A 20,161-nucleotide genomic window follows, 5' to 3' on the forward strand; every position below is an offset into this window, starting at 1 on the left:
CTGCCTCCAGTGACATAACCTCCTGGATTAGACCACTCTTCTAATCCTTCCCAAAGAGTTCCACTGGGGACCACATATTTAAGTATATGAGCCTTAGGAGGCCATTCTCCCTCCAAACTACCACATGTACCTTTCTGATAGTTTGATCATTTTAAAAACAAACAAGCAAACAAACCATGAGTGAATCATACTTGTGAAAGGATTAATCCTTGGCCATTTTTTTTTAATTTTTATTCCTAGTAGTTTACCTCTGGTTATGATTCTTAGGGAAGAACAACTCTGTCTCTTTACCTCTCAAAATGTGTACTGTCTTTGAATTTGCAAGGAAAACTAACAGTTCACATAGCACTTCCCTTTTATTAGCTTCTATAGGTTTGTTTGTTTTTTTGTTAAGACAGGTGTCACCTCGTTATATAGCCCAGGTTTGGCCAGAACTCTTGGTTATCCTGTCTCTGCCTCCTGAGTGCTGGGATTATAGGCATATGCCACCTTGCCTACACACTACACAACTATAGAAGTGTGCACAAAGATGAATTGACCACCTGTGTTGGTAGAACCAAGATCCCAGTTCTCATCTTATATATCTTTAACTCTACAGCTGCTCTTTACAGCTTTGGTTGAAGTTACATATATTAAGACAGCTTAGTACATGTCGGGTGTCCCTACAATCCCATCATTGGGAAGTGGAGGCAGGAAAACCAAGTGTCTAAGGAACCTGGTCAGAGACACTGACCCAGGCCAAAAGTAAACACCATGCCTTGATCTGGCAGTGATAGGTGCTATGTCTTACTCTTACTCAGGAATTTATTTTACTCTGAACTCTTTTGAGGCTACCATCTTACTTTTTAGTTCTTGTCTAAGGTTGGCATTAACACAAAAGGCTGACTGGCTTGAATGCTTTGTTAACAGTGCAGGCCTACAATCTCTTACAGATGATCAGTGCAGAAGCCCCTGTGCTGTTTGCTAAGGCAGCCCAGATTTTTATCACTGAGCTGACTCTTCGAGCCTGGATCCATACAGAGGATAACAAGCGTCGTACTCTTCAGGTAATGCAGACTCACATTGGTAAAACTAGGGCAAGCAACTTTTCCTCTCCCATGCTTTGGGATGATGGACCTCTTCCAAATTGATATGTAATTGTGATCTTCCTTTGTTGGAACACAGGTATACTTTGTAGACACAATGATGATACTTTTCTTTCTAAGATTATTAGTTTCCAGTTCTCAGGAACTGGAAGAGTTGTTCTTCACAGCTTAGTGATGGAGTGCTCTCTTTACTTGGTCCACCTACATAGAGACAAAGCTCAAGTCAGCCAGTGTTTGCCTGTTTCTAGATATAACTTCTGTTGGAAACTGAGAGCTGTTGGGAAAAGACAATCCCAAAAGGAATTCAAGGTCTCACTGCACTAGATATTTATTTTTGTTTCTTGTGTGCCTTCCTTAAAATTGTTTCCTTTTGTTCTCTTTTTATTTTACTATTTTTTTGTTTTTGCTTGTTGGTTAGATTGATTGATTCAGGGCCTCACCTGTAACTGTCCAGCCTCAAACTCATTAAGTAGAACAGGTTGACTTTGAACTTAAGAGATTCACCCTTGATGATACTAGTTCTCAAAATTCCTTCTCATTAGCTAGGCACTAGCCCTTAGAGCAGCAGTTCTCAACCTGTAGGTCAAGACCCTTTTGTGGGTCTCATCAGATTTTACATTACAATTCTTAACAGTGGCAAAATCATGGTTACAAAGTAGCAGTGAGATAATTTTCTGGTTGGGGGTATTAAAGCGTTGCAGCATTATAAAGGTTGAGAACCACTGTTCTAGAAGAAAGGTTTTCCAAAAATTAAAGAAAAAAGGGATATGGTAGATTTAAAATACTGGAAGTATTTTTAATAAAGCCAATGAGTTCTTCCATTTTCCTTTACAAAAGTGGAAATGTATATGCCTACTCATTTCTAATGGAAAATGTTTACTGAACACCTAAAATGTGACAGGCACTGTTACATGCCCTGTACACCAGCAGTGTACAACACAGACACAAATCATATGCTTGTGGAGTCTGCAACTAGAGCAGATGGACGTTGAATAGAAGTTAAGATTTTGTATTTGGGCCTGATAGTGTAAGCCTGTAATTCCAATCTCAGTAGACAGGAGCAGGATGATCATTGGGAGTCTAAGGCCTGTTTGGTTGACACAGTAAATTTCAGGCAAATCAGAGCCACATATTAAGACCTCATCTCAAAAACTAAGTAAGCTAAAAGGGATTGTGGAGATGTCTCAGTAGGTAAGGTGGTTGTCGTGTAAGCAGGAGAATCAGTGTTCACCACTGCAGAACCTATGTAAAAAGTCACACATGGTAGTCTGCATCTGTGACAGGATAGAAGACAGGTGGGTCTCTAAAGCTCATTTTTCAACCAGTTTAGTCAAATTATTGAGTGTCCCAGGTTCTGTGAAAGACTCTGTCTATTTGGGTTTTTTTGTTTGTTTGTTTTTCTTTTTCTTTTTTTCGAGACAAGGATTTCTCTGTATAGCCTTGGCTGTCCTGGAACTCACTCTAGATCAGGCTGGCCTCGAACTCAGAAATCCGCCTGCCTCTGCCTCCCAAGTGCGAAAGACTCTGTCTTTAAAAAAAAATAGCTAAGATGGAGAGAGATTTAGGAAAACTCTGATATCAATCAGTCCCTGGCCCATGCATGTACATAGATATGCCACACACACAAGTTAAGATTTATGTTTTACTGTTTATTTAATTTTGGGGGCAGGGTCTCTGTGTAGTTCAGGCTGCCCTGTCCCGTTTATTTAAAAATATCGTATATATGTATGCATGCATATTATGGAGGCCAGAAAAAGGAATTGGATCTTCTAGAGCTGGAGTTATAAATGGATGCTGGGAACCAAACTTGGATCTTCTGAAAGAACAGAATATTCTCTTAACCACTGAACTACCTCTCCAATTCTAGGCCTGAAATTTTTGATTTTCCTGAATACCAGGGTTATAGGTATGTGCCACTGTACCCAGCCACTGTAGGAAAATGTTAAAGTTTTAAAAGTTATGCATGGTGGCTGCACACTGTCTCTCACTGTCTTGTATATGTATATATGTACATATGATCTTGTATGTATGAATGAATGAATGAATGATATATGTAGGGTGGTGTATAATCTTACAAAAGCTACTGCCTAGGTTAGTTCAGATTAAAAAGTAAAATGGAGAAAGTACTTGAACAGCCCTCTTAAAGGTCATGACAGGGCCTGGCAAAATGGCTTAGCTAAGTGAAATACCACATGAGACATACCACACACACACACACACACACACAAAACTTGACAACTTGAGTTCAATCCATGGTGGAAGAAGAGAACAAAGCTGCTGGTCTCTACACTCATACCATAGCATGCTCATCTTACTGTGTCCCCTCTATAATTGACACAAAGGGTTTTAAAGGTAATTGGCCATTGTGGCCAAGGTAATGCCTGTGTGCAGCATCACTAGTCATCTGTAACAGCTTCAAACCACAGTGAATGCTGCTCTAATCAACAAGAGTAACTTAAAATCAAAGGGAAACAATTCTAAGTATTTGTATAGAAGGTATCTATCTAAAAATTACTGCTGGTTAGAATGTAGGGTAGTGTAATCGCTCTCTGAAACCTACTTGACAATTTGCAAGAGTTAAACACATGCTTACTCTAACTTGGACATTCTACTCCTAGGTTTACATCTAGAAGAAATACAACATTCTTGCATAAGAGTATTTATAACAACCTTATTTGTAATAGCTCAAAACTGGGAACAGCTCAGCAACCCATCAGGAAGAGATAAACAAATTCTGTTACATCATGAAGTGGATCAGGATTAAGGATGCAAAGATTACTGCTCCATATAATACAATAAACTCAAGACTGCTAGAGAAAGCTGTCCAGTATATATTAAAGCACCACCTCCATTGATCATGATCAATGCTGCCTTAGCTGTAGGGCTTACTGTTGAACGTCTGTATTCACTGAAAGTAGAATATTAAGGAAGGCACAATAAACTGGGAGTGGTGGTACACACCTTTATCCCAGCATTCCTGAGACAGAGGCAGATGGATCTCTGAGTTCTAGGCCAGCTTGAGGGCTACACAGAGAAACTCCATCTTGAAAAACAAAATAAGTGAAACATCAAACAAACTAACAAAAAGAAATTTTTTTAAAGGAAAGGCACAGTAAGATGTGTATGGTGGTATATACTTGTATTCCCAGCACTTGAGAAGTAAAAGCAGGTTCTAGAGTACAAGGTCATCTTGGCAATCTCTCTCTGTGTGTCTCTCTGTGTCTCTGTCTCTCCCTCTCTCCCTTCTCCTCCCCCCTCTTTCCCTCCCCCCACAACCTAACCTAACCTGGGCTATGAAAAGGTTAGAAAAGATCAATTTTATACACACACACACACACACACACACACACACACACACGTCTTCAGAAAATGTTTGCCTTTGTGTGTGCTTGGAGGTACTTATTTTTATTTTTCTCCTTCATTCCATTCTTAGGGAGTTGTTTAGTTAGAATGAATAGGTATCCTCATCAAGATACTACTGTGCTCATCTTAGATGAGTTCTGGCAGACTTTAAGATATGCTGCGCTTCACTTAGGACGGTTTATTATCAAGTTGGTAGTTGGCAAGAAGGGTCGATTGGAGGTTTGCATTTCAGTGGCTTGGAGCCATGACAGATACCAGAGAAGGAAAACCAGAAAATTTCCATCCCTCCTTTTGGCCTGATGAGTCCCCTTCGCTTAAGATGTGGGATGTAGAGGTTGCTGAGGATTTTTATGAGTTTGTTTGCTTTTCCTTGTTATGTTTGTCAAGGATTTCAAACAAAGTTTATAGTGAGTACCTGTATATTTTCTTAAATTCTGCTGTTAAAGTTTTACTTTAGCAGGTCCCAGGACAAACAAATTTATAATATCTCTCACTTCAGCCATAAAGTGGTGTATTTTTCAATACTTTTCAAAGTTTACTTTCCCATATATACTTAAGTATATCACTTACTTGAGCCTAGTGGGTCCTCCGTCGCCGCCGCCGCCTTCTTCTTCTTCTTCTTCTTCTTCTTCTTCTTCTTCTTCTTCTTCTTCTTCTTATTCTTATTCTTATTCTTATTCTTATTCTTATTCCTCCTCCTCCTCCTCCTCTTCCTCCTCCTCCTCCTCCTCCGAGCTGAGGACCGAACCCAGGGCCTTGTGTTTGCTAGGCAAGTGCTCTATCACTGAGCTAAATCCCCAACAGGTGTTTGTTTGTTTGTTTTACCTTAAAACTTTCAATAAAGTATGAAAATCGTATGGGAGAAAATTGATTATTATTCAAAAGAAGAGGAGTATCAGACTTGAAGAGAAAAGTCCACCTGTGACATTCTTGTCAGCATTTAAACTATTCATTAAGCAATGTAATTTTGACTTATAAACTAAAAACCATAGGTAACATAAAAATCAAATGATTGGATTATAATTGCCTGTAACAAAACAAAACAGTGCTTAGGGCCTTTAAAAAGGTCATACAAGTGAATGATGGACTGACCTTGTGAACCACAGAATGCCAGTTGAGACTGCTTGCTTTGTCCTGAATTAGCCAGAGGATGGTGGTTTTACAACTTTATGGAGGCCTTGAAACCAGAACAAGCAGAAATGGTGGTGAGTAGGGCTCAGGTGTCCTGTGCTAGAGCACAAGATATATGTATCTCTTTTGTTGATTTCTGTCCAACAAGTCTGATATAAATTGGGCTGCTATTTTTAGCTCTGGACAAACCTAGAGATTTTTTAGTACAGCCTAAAAGTCCTCTCCTTGGGCTGGGGTATAGCTCAATGGTAGAATACCTGTCTACTTTTGTAAGGTTTAATCCCAGATACTGGGACTAGGGGTAGGGTCATGCTCTTTTACTTGAAAGATAACAGTCAAAAGAACTAGATTCTTCCTAGGCCACCTATGCCAGTTTTTAACTCTGTTTTTCTTTGTTACAGAGGAATGATATTGCTATGGCAATTACAAAATTTGATCAGTTTGATTTTCTCATCGATATTGTTCCAAGAGATGAACTGAAGCCTCCAAAGCGCCAGGTGAGCAGGGAGGACATACTCAGCTGCCACCCAGGCAGGACCTGGGCAAAATGCTGTCCGGGGTTCCTCCCACCCCACCCACCCGAAGCATTTACTGTTCGTGGTTCTCTTCTGTAGTCCAGATCATCCTCAGCATCTCCTCCTCCTCCTCCTCCTCATTTATGGGTACTTTTAACTCAGTGCCTCTGGGGTGGTGTTTCAGTGAGAACAAAGTTAGACTATTCACAGATAGTGGGGTGAAGCTTTTCTTCAGGATTTCTTCATTTAAAATAAAAGCCTTTTCAGCCAGTCAGATTTCAGATTCTAAGAAACAGCCTCTCTCTGCATAGTGATTGAATTGGAGCCAGTGGCTTTTATTCTCTTACTCTGTGCTGTGTCTCTGTAGAGCGATAGCTCTACCCTTCATCCACTGAGTCAGAACCTATGATGCCATGACCCCAGGAATCAATAATTAAAGTTCTCCAGATGCTTTAGTGTCTAGTGAAGTTTTAGAATCACCATTTACATTTTTCTTTCTAATTATAAGAACTGAGTGTTTGCCCTCTTCTGCCTGTTCATCTCCAAAGATCACACCATTTGTTTTGTTCAGCTCTTGGGTCCATTATAACATAATTGTGATTGTAATAGACCCCAGTCCTATAGAGCTCATTGTTTCAGACACACAGTTTGCATGATTCACTAGGTTTAGTATATTTGTGAAATAGTGGCAGAGCCTCGGAGAAGTAAAGCTATACCATGTCCTGCTTGTTTTATTTTTGTTAATAAGATTTAAGTGTTTTTAACAAATTATTTTGTAGTACGCTGTTTAGAGTCATTTAATGGCAACCATTCTCCCCATATTGACCTGTACTAATAACCAGTCAGAAAACGTGTCAGAGAAGTAGGCATCCTACTGGACATTAATTCTAACCCTGCAGGAGGGTTTTTGGGTTAGCAAGCCCTGGGGTCACCTCCTTAAGGGAGCAGGTTGTGCCTCACTGAATCTCTTTATTTTTTGGGCAGTCTTTGCTACTGTAAACATCCTTGACTGGAAGCTGTAAGGTGTTGAGAGGAGCTTTCAGTCGGATGTTTACAGCGGCAGGCTGCCACAGTCGTCCCCAGCTGCGCTCATCGGCTTTGAGACATTGCAGGTTTGTGCCCATGAACTTGACTCCTTTTCTCTCTGAGAAGTCACAAGAACTCAGACTGCCTCTCTTCCTTTGGAGCTGATAATACCATGAGCCTGTTTTCCCTATTGGATTTTTGCTCCCATGTGTCCACCAGGACCCTCCTTTAAAGACAAAGTGGTAAGATCTGTGATGCAATCAGGCATTGCTCTTACTGTACTGATTGCTCACTATGGGCTGCCTGCTGAATAGACCGACTAAAGAGAAAGGTATTATCCTATCCCAGTGGTTCCCAACCTTCCTAATCCTGCACCCTTTAATACAGTTCCTCATGTTGTAATAACCTCCCAACAATAAAAGTTTTTTCATTGCTACTTCATAACTGTAATTTTCTACTATTGTGAATTTTAATGCAATTATCTGTTTTCCAGTAGTCTTAGGTGATCCATGTGAAAGGATCTTTCCACTGCACAAAGGGGTCACAACCCACAGGTTGAGAGCCGCTGATCTATACCTTCCTCCAAAGTTGTTTGTTCTTCTGGGTCTGTCAGGGTGTTAGACTTGCTAGTGGTCTACCCCATCTCCCTTTTTTGTTCATTGGTTTTGTTTGGATTTTTGAGATAAAGTCTCACTTTGTATCCCTGGCTAGACTGAAACTCTGTGTAGACCAGGTTGTTCTGGAACTCAGATCTGCCTGCTTTTGCCTCCTGAGTGCTGGGATTCAAGGCATGGACCACTACACTTGGTCCATCTCCCTTTAAAGAACATGCAGCCGGAACACTCCTTCAGCTGCCTAGTTTTAATTCTTCGTAGGTGTTTGTGCTATTGATTGGCATCCTATTCAGGACAGCTGCTGCCTGGCATTTAAAAGGTTGAGATTGCTGAAAGCTGGCCTGAAATTCTAAGATAGCATTTTTTAATTCTCTATAGACATGAAGTTTTCCCAAGCTCCAAATTGGCTGGCACCTCCTAAAGTCCTTTAAAAGTGCCTACTCTCCAAAACACACCCTCTGAAGGAGGCAGCGGTTCACTCTGCTACTAAAGCAAATGTATTTTTCCCCTAGTCTGGAGCTGGCTGCTTCTCAGTGTAATGATGACCCTGTGCTGTGATGCTGTTTGTTCACTGTCACTGTTTTTCAGTCTCAGCATTGGAGAAGCTACTATTAGTGTGGAGCAGAGTCTCTTCTGTACTGAGTGTTAGTGTGGAGCAGGTATCCTTTTGTACTGACCCAGTCAGTCAGTCAGTCAGTCAGCCAGTAGTCAGTCAGTCAGTCAGTCAGTCAGTAGTCAGTCAGCCAGCCAGCCAGCCAGCCAGCCAGCCAGCCAGCCAGTCAGTCAGTCAGGGGTTTTTCTAGGGCTCGGTGCTGATCCACTTGGAAAGAGAGACATTGCATTATGAGGCTACGGTCCTGACTTCTCAGAGATGATTTGGAATCTCCCTCTCTCTTTTTTTCCATGGATGTAAGTAGACTGTTTGCAAGTAGAAGGTAGTTGAGGGTTGACTTCTCCCCGACTAAGCTATGAGTTGAAAGTTCCTGCTCATTGAAATGTCATTATCTTTTCACTCATCTCTTTAAATCAAGCATCATCATTCCCTGCTGGCTTGACCTCCATTTGCAGAATGAGTCCTCATAAAGCAGAAGAATCTTACTTGTGCCTCCTTCCATCACAACAGTTTGAAAACAGCCATGCTTGTCCTAACAACAGTGTTCTAGACACTACCTAATTCATTGTTACCTGAGAGGATACAGTAGGAAGCATAGGAGAGGCTATCTGCCTGCTTGAGAGCTTTTGCTAAAGCTCTGTTTTGGGTTCTGGTAGAGGTATTTAAAGAATTTGCTTTTTATCTTAGAAAAACAAAACAAACACCTCTTTAAGTGTTGTAACTATGGACACCTAGAGCTGGTCACAGGTCAAAGGCAGGAAGTAACAGTGTACCTCGCTGCCTCCCCAGCTGCTCTGCATTCTCAGTTCTTAATACTCTCACAAGCAAGAGCATTTCCATTGTTAGGTCCAGCTTTCCTATTTCTAAAATGGGAAGGGGAGACCTCAGTGAGGGGAAAAATAGACACTGAACTTATTTCCACAGCTTTGGAAAGAATAGTTGACCTCAGATTTGTGGTCTAAAGGAGTGTTGGTATGTATCCTTGCCAGACATTTGTTTAAAATGGAAAAGAAACCAGAGTTGAAATGGAACTGGCTTTGACTGGAAGTTGAGAAAATAAAAGGAGTCCTCCTACTTTTTTTTTTTTTTTTAACTCTGCATGATCATGTTGAGGATTGAAACTATGGGTTTGAAGCACAGACCCAGAAGGTCAGCCTATGCTTAAAAGACTTGCTTGGATATCAAGAACATTAGGAGTAGTTCCATGGTCTGGGTTGATGACCATTAGGAAACATGACCATTATGTAGCGATTCAAATATCTCGGAGGCTAGTTATAGCTGTTCTGTTTAGAAGAGTTCATGCTGTAGTCAGTATGCACTCATAAAAGTACTTCTTGGTCTCCAGCTTTCTGCTTGTCTGATAAGTAGAGTCATCAGTCAGGTAGTACATACCAGTACCTGTATAGGACTACCAGGGACAGTAGCAAGCAGTAGCAAGCTAGCAAGAGGCAATAGTGCTTACATCTGAGCAGAACTGACAGTGTGTTATGCAGGTACAAAATCTTGCAACAAGGACAGTGTCATGGAAGCATGCTTTATAAAGCATTGAGTGGGTGAGAAGGTCTCAGTACCTTGAGGAAGTACCTGGTTTCTGAAACCTGATAGGCTTAGCTCTGAATAAGGAAGTGAATAAAATTAGCTAATATTTCTACTCAGCCCATATGGTTGAATGTTTTTGTTGTCCTGGACAGGGACACCATGTGTCACAGGTCACTCGGAATGAGATGCTGATCTCTAGGTGGTCAGAGGCCTACCAACCCCTGGGCTGTAACCATGTTGTAGTGTGTGTAAACATCCTACACTCTCAGCTGTGAGCTCAAGGTGGCTGGGAGAGGGTTGTTTACTCCTTCTGCCATGGAAAACGTCAGCTGAAGAACAATCTCTTCACCCAACAGCTCGGACAGAATGCTGCCTCCCTAGTCAGCCAAAGCAGAGCGCCCCAGCGGAGAGCTTTCGCCAGGTCCCCTGGGTTGCTCTTCAGGGGCTAAGTACAACTAGTCAGATGTTATGCTGGGGTAGACACATCAGTGATGAACATAGAGCTTTCAGTGTGCTGTGAAAAGCTGGCTCTGGAATTCTAGCATAGGAAAAGCTGTTTCCTCTCTCTCTGATAGGTCCCTTCTGGAATGAAGGGTACTGTTTTTTATGAGACTTGGGTACAGTAAGTTTGGATAGCATCTTCCATTGCTGGCAGGTAGCACTGTTCTTTCATCACAGGCTTTGACAGAATCTACTGACAAGCTCTGCTGGTGCGTGGTTGTTGCTTACGGTAATTATTTGCCTGTTTGCAACTCATCACACAATGGATGATTACTTGAGACTTCAGAAAATTGGCTATATGTTCTGTGAAGCCTATAGAAACTGTTATTTTTAGTTTGATTTAGCACAACTGGTTTCCAAATTCCACTTTCCTTTGACTGCAAATGTGGCGAGCTCAGCATCCAGCAGGCAACTGCACATAGCCCTGTTTCAGGGAAGAGTGGAAAGTCACTGTGGCGGTTGCTGAGTCGGTTTTTTCCCTTACCTGCTTCTCCTTCCACCCCACAGGAGGAGGTACGCCAGTCTGTGACTCCCGCGGAGCCTGTCCAGTACTACTTCACGCTGGCTCAGCAGCCCACTGCTGTCCAGGTCCAGGGACAGCAGCAAGGCCAGCAGACCACCAGTTCTACGACCACCATCCAGCCTAGCCAGATCATCATTGCGCAGCCTCAGCAGGGTCAGGTCTGTGAGTGGCAGGGTGTACCCGCCTAGCAATGCAGTGTCTCTTAGATTTGGGTGGGGAAAGTGTGACCAATACAGAGAGAGACCATCACATCCCTACAGAGTGCTGCATTTGATGTCTGGAAACCTGAGCTTCCCCCACATTGAGTCACAGAGGCAAAGTATTACCCTAATCTCTCTGGACCCTGTTTTCCTCTTAGGTCAGATGAGGAAAGTGCAGTGGACAAGATGTTCTCCAGGATCCCTATGAGCTCAGACATATTAGAAGGAAAAGGGTTTCTCTAATGCACCCATGAATAGTAGTGGGGTGTCTGTAAAAGGTGTTTTCAGTGAACTCCATACCTGCTACTTGTCTATACCAGGACTGGAATTTGTACCCTTAAAGGGGAGAGCAGTACTATTGCCAGCTTGCATACCTCTCCTTTCTGGCAGTTCTCTGTCCTACTGTATTTGTGTCAGGTGACCTTCTCCTTTGACAATAGTAATCAGAGGATTTTTTTTTCTCCCCCATAGTACTGTTGAGAGCAGTACCATCCGTTGGGAGTCATGAGAGGCTGCAGAGGACTCAGTACTGTGAGCTCTGAATCCCAATTCTGTCAGTCATTACTTTATTTATTCATCAAACAGTGAGCATCCTCTGTGAGTAAAGTCTTACGATAGGTATTGGGGACATAAGCATGGATAAGACAATCCTGATTTCCGAGGAATTCACAGTAGTCCTAGTTGGGGATACAAATATTATTAAAGGTTATACCATCACATGAGATGAGTAAAACTAAGTCAGCTTTAGAATTATATACAGAGTGTTATCAAAAGAGTATCTAACAAAGATGTGAGGAATTGGTGAAAGAGACGATGGAGTTGTTAGTATATTGGGAAAGCATGGCATTGCTACGTGAAGCCCCAGCACAGCCTTAGAAATGAGAAATAGCTGGGCATGGTGGCATATGTGTATAAGCCCAGCACACTGGAAATGGGGGTGGAGAATCTAAGAGTTTGAGACAAGACTCAGCTATATGAAATCCTGTTTCAAAACAAGCAAGTAAAGCAAGCAAACAGACAGACAGAAATGGTGTGAGAATTTAATTAGCATGAGAGAGATGTAGGCAAGTCTAGGAAACATATCCTGGAGAGTCTTGTATATTCTAGTGAAGAACTAAGTTTGCCTAGAAGAAAAACATGGGGATGGGGTGGATTTAAATATTTTTTGACTTTAGGGTTTATTCTTTGTTCATTTACTCATAAAATAGAAATATATTAAGTACTTTCTCTCTGTCAGACACTACTAGGCAGGCAAGGTTCAAAACTGATTATGGCCCAGGCTTTGCCTCAAGATTCACTGCACCCTGATGCCCCAGGGACAGTCTTTGGGTCATGCTTGTGCCTCTGCAGTGAGAAAACTTTACCTGCCAAAGGCCTTGTCCCTTTACTGAGTGAACTTAAAGAGAGGCTGCCAAGGGCTGGTCCTGATTGGCTGATTATCCCAAGAAGTCCATGGCTGCTGTGCTTACAGCAGGGCACACCATGGGTGATTTGGAAGCTCCCATGCTAATACAAACCCTCATTTTCTTGAAATGATTTAGAACTACCTTTGAAATACTCTTAAAAATTGGGTTGATGGAGTACAGTGATGGATTGGCAGCATGCTTGGTTTTGGTCAGCAGTGATTCCATCTGTCTTCCTTGCCAATCAAGGCCTGTTTGGCTTGGGGCTGAGAAAATTTGTGAAGTTGGTGAAGTTGTTGTATTGCTGTCCTGCTGGTTCAGTGTAGCCTAGGTCACACCTCCCTAGACCCATAGTGAGCAAGTAGTGAAGGCTGTTTCAATTTAAGTGCAAGTATCTTTCCTAAGATAAGATATACATTATAATAAAGTTGGAAGCAACTGTGATGAAGTGAATTCTGTGTTTCCTGTTTTTAGTTGGGAACTCCCTTCTGGAGGTCAAGAATAGGTCTGGAATCGTGCTAAACAGATAGAAGAGATATTCACTGTTGTCCTACCCCACCAAGGAGAGTTTTACTGCGAATGCTGTCTCTCCTTCTGGTTTTCAGTAATCTTCCCTTACCTAGTAATCTCTTAATTCCCTTCTCTAGTTCCTATGACAGACACTCCCACACCCCCTCTTACACACACCTTATAGTTTTAGTTCCCAAGTTATTATGTCTGGGACACCTGTAAGTCAAGAATTAACATCAGAACAGCAACATCATTTGAAGTCCATGATTCTTTGAGACTTTCCATATCATCTGATTGACTGGGTTGTTAGCTCAGAGCAGGGAAGGTCATGTCTGACATGGGATGAGAATACAAGTGTAGGTATTCCACCTATCTCCCACCACTCCCACTATTAGACAAGTCAGATACACTGCACTCATTTCTCTGTAGAAGTCACATCAAAGAAGCCAGGCAGTGGTGATGCATACCTTTAATCTCAGTGCTTGGGATGCAGAGGCAGGTGGACTTTTGTTATGAGTTTGAGGTCAGCCTGATCTCAAACTCATAATAGAGTAAGTTCCAGAATAGCCAAAGCTACACAGAGGAAACCCTGTCTCTTAAAAACCTTTTTCAAAAAAGTCATATTAAGGGCTAAGGTCTTGAGATTCAGAATCTGGTTTATATTGATAACACTGCTAAGTACAAAGACATAAGGCAGAAATTCTTAAATCTGGCCTCTTCATTCTTGTCTGTTCAAGCTATTGCATTCCTGGGTGCTATTGAATGGGGGTAGGCTTTGTTAAGTTGTCAGGATCTGATGTTTTCACTCTGTCCTGTGGGGAGCTGTGTTACGATCCATAGCAACTGTCTGGCTAAGCTGAGCAAAGTTCACTCTGCTGCTTGAGTGGATGAGAGCCTACATGTACTAGCCTAGACTTAGAGATGAGCCTATGTGCTTTGTTTACCTTTCAGTATAGTCTAGGACCCTAAATATAATGCATTCATGTAGGCCCAATTTATGTTTCTTTGTGCCTTCTAGATTTCACCTTCTCCTAATTTGACATGGGTCTGTTTTTGTCAGTTGTCATGATGGCTTTGATTCCCCCCCCCCCCATTTTATTATATGCACTTTGCCATCACAGGAGGACTATGGAGTTTCAACATTTAAGCTTAGATAAGGCAGACATTTTGCGCCGTGAACCTAAAATTTGGTTTGGCTTTCTTGTTTCTATTTCAGACTTAACTCTAGCGTGTTGTACACCCATTGGGCTGCATGTTAAGAGGGTGACAAATTTAGGCAGTAAAGGAGTGTGTGTGCTCCCAGTTTACTTCTACAGGCTCCCAGCCAGAGCTCAAACAGCTTTCTCTTGGCTCTTCCTTCCAGACCACACCCGTGACCATGCAGGTTGGAGAAGGTCAGCAGGTGCAGATTGTGCAGGCCCAGCCTCAGGGTCAGGCCCAGCAGGCCCAGAGTGGCACTGGACAGACCATGCAGGTGATGCAGCAGATCATTACCAACACGGGGGAGATCCAGCAGATCCCGGTAAGCCTGGCCGCAGCTGGGTGGATTCTCTCAACTCATGATGTCAGTATTCCCATTACACACCCAGCTTCATTCAGTGTTTCCCTTCTGCTCTGCTTCAGTCCAGGATCTGCCTTACCTATGCTGTAGCTCTTCTCTGCTCCCCTCCTACACCTCCTCAGAGAAACGGTGCTAGCTATAGCTCTTGCCTGTCACCACTACTACTGCTACTAGTAGTCGTCCGTTTGTTTGTTTGTGTATGGGTAGGTGTGCTTTTTTGTATGTGTGTAGAAATCAGGATAACATTATGTAATGAGATTTTCCAAGGCATTTTCATCTATATCCATGGTTTAATGTCAGCTAAAAGCTTCAGTATATATTTGTCAGGGAATTTGAGTACCACAACTACTTCTACCACATGGGTCCTGGGGACTGATCTCAGGCCATCAGACTTAACAGCAGGTGACATTTGACCACCTCCAGACCTAACTTTTTTGTTTTGTTTTTGTTTTTAGACCTAACTTTTGATTAGCAGAGAATAAAAGGGAGGTATGTAGGGACAGCCATAAATAACACTTATTGCATATTCTTAAGTTGGTTCCCAGAGGAGCCTGCAGCAAAGTATATTTTGGGTCTCCATTTAACTTACCTATTCCTTTACTGTAGACTGTTGCTTCTTGCATATCTAGAGGGATTTCATTTCTTAGGGTTTTTGAAAAATTTTTAGCCCGTCATTATTTATTTTTAATTTATGCATATGGATGTTCTGTTCTCACGTATGTCTATGTACCATATTTGTGCAGTGTGTTCTTGGTACCTGTGGAAACCAGAAGAGGGCGTAGAATCCCTTGGAGCTAGAGTTAAAGATGGTTGCGAGCTGTCCTGTTAGTGCTGGGAATTGAACCCATGTCCTCTGGAAGAGGAGCTAAGCCATCTCTCCAGCCCTCTGTTCTTTTAGTTATCACAACAACAACTCTAGGCATGTAAGAAGCAACAAGTGATCAAAATGAGAAGGAATGGAACAGTCCTTCATGAAATGTGGACTGATAGGAATCCACTTGCACTTGCTTTGCCGCTTCTCTGGAACACCCTTTGTCTCATACACAAACATACTAGTAGTTCTAGGTACTTGGGCTCCACATTTCATCACTATTTCAGCCACCAGTTCTAAGATTTTCCTTTTAAATGGTTTTCTTTTTGTATGTGTTGTTGTTTGTTTTCAAGACAGAGTTTCTCTGCATAGCTGTGGCTCTCCTGGAACTCTCTCTGTAGACCACGCTGGCCTTGAACTCAGAGATCCACCTGGCTCTGCTTCCCAGGAGCTGGGATTAAAGATATGTGCCACCATAGTCTGTTTTTTTGTGTTTTGTATGGACCAAAATAAGGTCATTTAAGCCTGAGTTCCCCCATCTTGGCATAGTAACTTTATCCCTCTGAGAAACAAAGTATTGATCAGAAGATGTGTTACAAAATTCAGTACTTCATCTTCACTGCTCTCAAGACATCTTCTCAAGCTGTCATTTACAGACTCTTGAGGCTGCTCAGCAGTGTCTGTAATAGTGGTGACCTAGAACACAGAACCTTAATTCCCTCATAAGCTAGAGAAGAGGCTTGTTAGTTGAGGAACTTGGGCAGCAAAGCCATGAGGAGCAGTAGACCCACTATGTCTTGAAGGACTGAGATGCTGGGCAACTAGGTCTCTCAAGCCTAAGAGCAAAGCTGCTCACCTGTTTGAGAGTAGAGCCGCTTGGCAGCCCTAGGAGCTGCTACAAGTGTCCCCTCTGGCTAGAAAGTCAGCTCCCTTTGATTGTTAGGAGCCTTACCTAGAACTTGGGATAAGACTTTAGTGTTCACCCTAGGATTCTTGGATTCTGGCCTTCTAGATCCCCAAACCACTTTCATCCACAGAAGTGGCTTGATGTCAACAGGAAACTGCAGTACAGATTGGGTAAGGAATTCAGGTGCGACTTGCCAGAAGCTCTTGTTGACTCTAGAACAAAATGATGCAGATCACAGTATATGATGTTTAACAGATATAAATTCTGTGTCTCCTCTATCTTGCCTCAAGCAAATAGCCTTGGAATTGTTCACCAAGAATATAAGTTATGGGGCTGGAGAGATGGCTCAGCGATTAAGAGCACTAACTTCTCTTTCAGAGATCCTGAGTTCAATTCCCAGCAAGCACTTGGTGGCTCACAACCATCTGTAATGGAATCTGATGCCCTCTTCTGGTGTGTCTGAAGACACACATAAGTAAATCTTTTAAAAAAGAAAGGAAAAAAAAAAGTTATGAGTTACGGGCTAGGGACACAGCACTGTCAATAGAGTACTTGCCTAGCATGTGCAAGGCCCTTGGTTTGATCCCTACCACTGTATAAACTGTGTGCTTATAATCCCAGCATTTGGAAGGTAGAGTCAGGAGAATCAGAACTTCAAGGTCAGTCTTGTCTCTGTTATCAGTTGAGAGCCAACCAGGGATGGATGGATGGATGGATGGATGGATGGATGGATGGATGTGTGTGTGTGTGTGTTGGTGTTTGTTTTTAAAGAACTTCATTTTTCTTGATGGCTCAAATCATTTGAAGCCAGCATTGCAGAGAAGCATTTGATGTAGCACTGCATGTAGGGCATAGCTTTATCCTATCAGCATTTTCCTCCATAGAAGTAAGGTTCCTGGGATGAAGTTAGCTTTTGAAAGCCAGGAAGAAGTTTGTGCCAGTACAACGGTGTGATGCTGTGTGCCTGAGGAAATTCTTCCTTGTAATACAAGCAAGCTGAACAGCTGGGAAGGTGCTTTCTGACCCCTAGATACAGACAGACCAAATTAGCTTGTATTCTTGAGAACTTCTAGCCCCTAAGTTGTGGGCACACACAACCACTGTGGCCCCATTACCCTTGATCTCTGCTGACCCACAGATCTCAGTAACTGTCTCATTCTTCCCTTTACCCCAGCTCGAAGCAACAGTATATTCATGGCAGAGTGGAATTCTAGGAGCCTGAGTTAAGGCTTTTAGTACACAATTAAGTGCAGGCTGTTGTATTACTGGTTGTTTGAGGTCCCATTGTAAGCATGAAGAACTCCAAGGGCAGTTCTGTAGCTTTGTTTTCCCATGAGGTTTTCTGTGGGAGTTTTGCTGACTTTACTTCCCCTGGGGAGTATTTGACTAGAAGCTAGTGCTGAACATCAAAGATCTTCAAAGTCTCCAGGTCTTCCCCCTTCCCCCCAACTCCCTCCTGAATGGTCCTGGATCTTGGGGTCTTAGATAGTAAAGCAGGTCAGACTTTTCCTCCGAGATGTGCTGAATGACTTGAATTGACAGCCATCTGTTATGGGTACCTGGCAAACTTTGGAACTGTTCAAAGCGTATGGAGACAGTGGGAGAGGACTGCACTTAAAGCTCAGTCTGAAGTGTCAGGCAGTCTTGGGAAAGCCTCAGATAAGCTCTGATCAAATAGCCAACTGCTGGCAGATGATGGATGTGCAGTCATGTTAGGACATGCTCTTTTGTGTGTTTGGGGGTGTGGGGGATGCTTTTCTTCTTTGGCCTCTGTTTAAAAAGACTTTGGTTTTTTTGTTTTGTTTTGTTTTTTGTTTTTTTGTTTTTTTTCAGGGTAGGCGTCTATGAGAGACTTGCAGGGCATGTTCAATCCTTAAATCTGGTCGTGGGAAGTGTGAGTATATGAGACTGTGCTCATCCCTTGTGGTCTCTATCTCTGCCCCATCCTAGGTGCAGCTGAATGCCGGCCAGCTACAATATATCCGTTTAGCCCAGCCTGTATCAGGCACCCAAGTTGTGCAGGGACAGATCCAGACACTGGCTACTAACACTCAACAGGTATGTACACTGGAGACATGGGCTTGAGTGGGAGACATGCATTAGCTGCCAACTTCTTATAGGAAAGAGTACTCAGTACAGAACTCTCATCACCCTGTCCTTCAGCAAGAACCATTTACCCTAAACCTTTATCTCTGCCCCTTATCCAAGGGCAGATGGAATTGACTGGACAGTTGGATTCATAATGTGTTTCTTACCGTCTTGCTCTTGAGGGACAAAGGAACAGACAGGTCTCAAGAATATCAGGAAGAACCCTGGTGTAAGTGTATACACATCAGACTGGAGGAAACTAGTTGCCAGGCTGTGTTCCATCCTAAGCCCCAATGACAGTTGTGTTCTGGTATTCTTGTTCCCTCGGGGAAGCATACTTATTCTATCTCCATAGACAGGCTCAGCCAGAGAACCCCCTCCTCCTTCATGTCCTCCTGCCTTATCATCTGAATCATAAGTACCAAGGGAGCTGCTTACTCCAGGCCTCAGGTCTGAGGGCCATGGTCGTCAGCTGCAGATGATAGGGGACAGCGGTGAAGGGGATGCATTGTTAATGGATCCTTTCGCCTCAGACACAAAAAAAGCAGCAATCGTTTAAGAGCTGGACCTGTCTGGCCCAGTTGCCTTTCTGGTGATGTATCTATTGACAGTAGTGACAGAGCTGAGTTAGAGCAGGTCTCCAAAGATCTCATTTGGGAAGATGTGAGGAGTGAGCCAAAAGTAAGGCATCTGAGCTCAGGACCATCTCGGGAATCATTACAGGACTCTTTCTATCCCTGCTACCTGCTTGCCTAGGACCTGGGCTCCCCGTTAAGTGACACTGATGGACTTATCAAGACTGGTCATGCCCATGAGCTTGTCTCCCTTTTTCTTTTTTCTTTTATTTAAAAGTATGTAGGTTTCTTATGATTTTCTTGAGATCCAAGAAGCCTTTTGTGACATGGAAGCAGAAAGAAGTGAGAAGGGTTTGGTTCCTCGGGGCCAATTTGGGCAATAGGAGCCAATTTGGGCAATAGGAGCCAATTTGGGCAATAGAAGCCAAAAAGTAGGGAGAATGGGAGATTAAAGAAGTGGGTATTTTGTGGGTTCTTAAAGTCTTCATGATGTAATTTTACAACTTGGCACCTAGTAATTGTTTAATAAATATTTGTTGAGTGCGTGCTGGATAAAACACATGTGATTTAAAATTAAATTAAACTTTTCAGCTGCTGTGGATAGCAGTCTTGCTGGCCACAGGCACAGTTAGCCTTAATCTGTGAGGATTGTTGTTTGTCTTGGGATTAATTCATTTATCCTGAAGGCATTTCTGCAAGACTGACTTTGGACTAGAGGAGTATATAGATTAATGAAAGCCACAGTCCTCAAGCAGACCTACAGGAGGAGAAGGACCTAGAGTAAGGAGCAATGATAAGAAGCCCTTTGTTCCTTTCTTGGTCCTTAGAGCCCTTGCTGGGCTCGCAGGAGCTGTTTTGTGAGGACACATGAGAGAACAAAGCTCACCTGACAGATTGGCTCTGATAATGCCAAAAGCTGGTACAAAGGGTACTGCAAGTTGCTTGTTCCACTGACACATGCACAGGCTCTGGCCTTTGCAGATGGCCAGCTCTCCCCAGCAGCTCTCTTATATCCTGCAGCTCTGCTTGGAAGTACAGAGTCCTTGTGTGAAATGTGAAATGTGTGGACTAAATGTGTTTCTTGCTGCACATCTCCCTCCCTCCCTCCCTCCCTCCCTCCCTCCCTCCCCCGCCGCCGCGACCCCCCCCCGCCGGCCCGCGCGGGGAGGCGCGCGGCGCGCGGGGGGGGCGGGGGC

General features: G+C 42.9%; 1 protein-coding gene across 5 annotated transcripts in view; it reads left to right on the top strand.

Moving 5' to 3' along the window:
- Nfyc (nuclear transcription factor Y subunit gamma) overlaps positions 1-20,161 on the top strand; it is a 63,381-nt gene that overhangs the window by 40,684 nt on the left and 2,536 nt on the right. For all 5 annotated transcript variants that reach the window (XM_028785064.1, XM_028785084.1, XM_028785057.1 and 2 more), the window contains 5 exons: positions 933-1,046; positions 5,981-6,076; positions 10,895-11,068; positions 14,387-14,545; positions 18,253-18,360. In XM_028785064.1, coding sequence (XP_028640897.1) covers positions 933-1,046; positions 5,981-6,076; positions 10,895-11,068; positions 14,387-14,545; positions 18,253-18,360 — 651 coding nt within the window. The remainder of the gene's footprint in view (positions 1-932; positions 1,047-5,980; positions 6,077-10,894; positions 11,069-14,386; positions 14,546-18,252; positions 18,361-20,161) is intronic.

The sequence above is a fragment of the Grammomys surdaster genome, unplaced genomic scaffold (assembly GCF_004785775.1).
Source record: "Grammomys surdaster isolate TR1022 unplaced genomic scaffold, NIH_TR_1.0 100, whole genome shotgun sequence".
NCBI lineage: Eukaryota > Metazoa > Chordata > Mammalia > Rodentia > Muridae > Grammomys > Grammomys surdaster.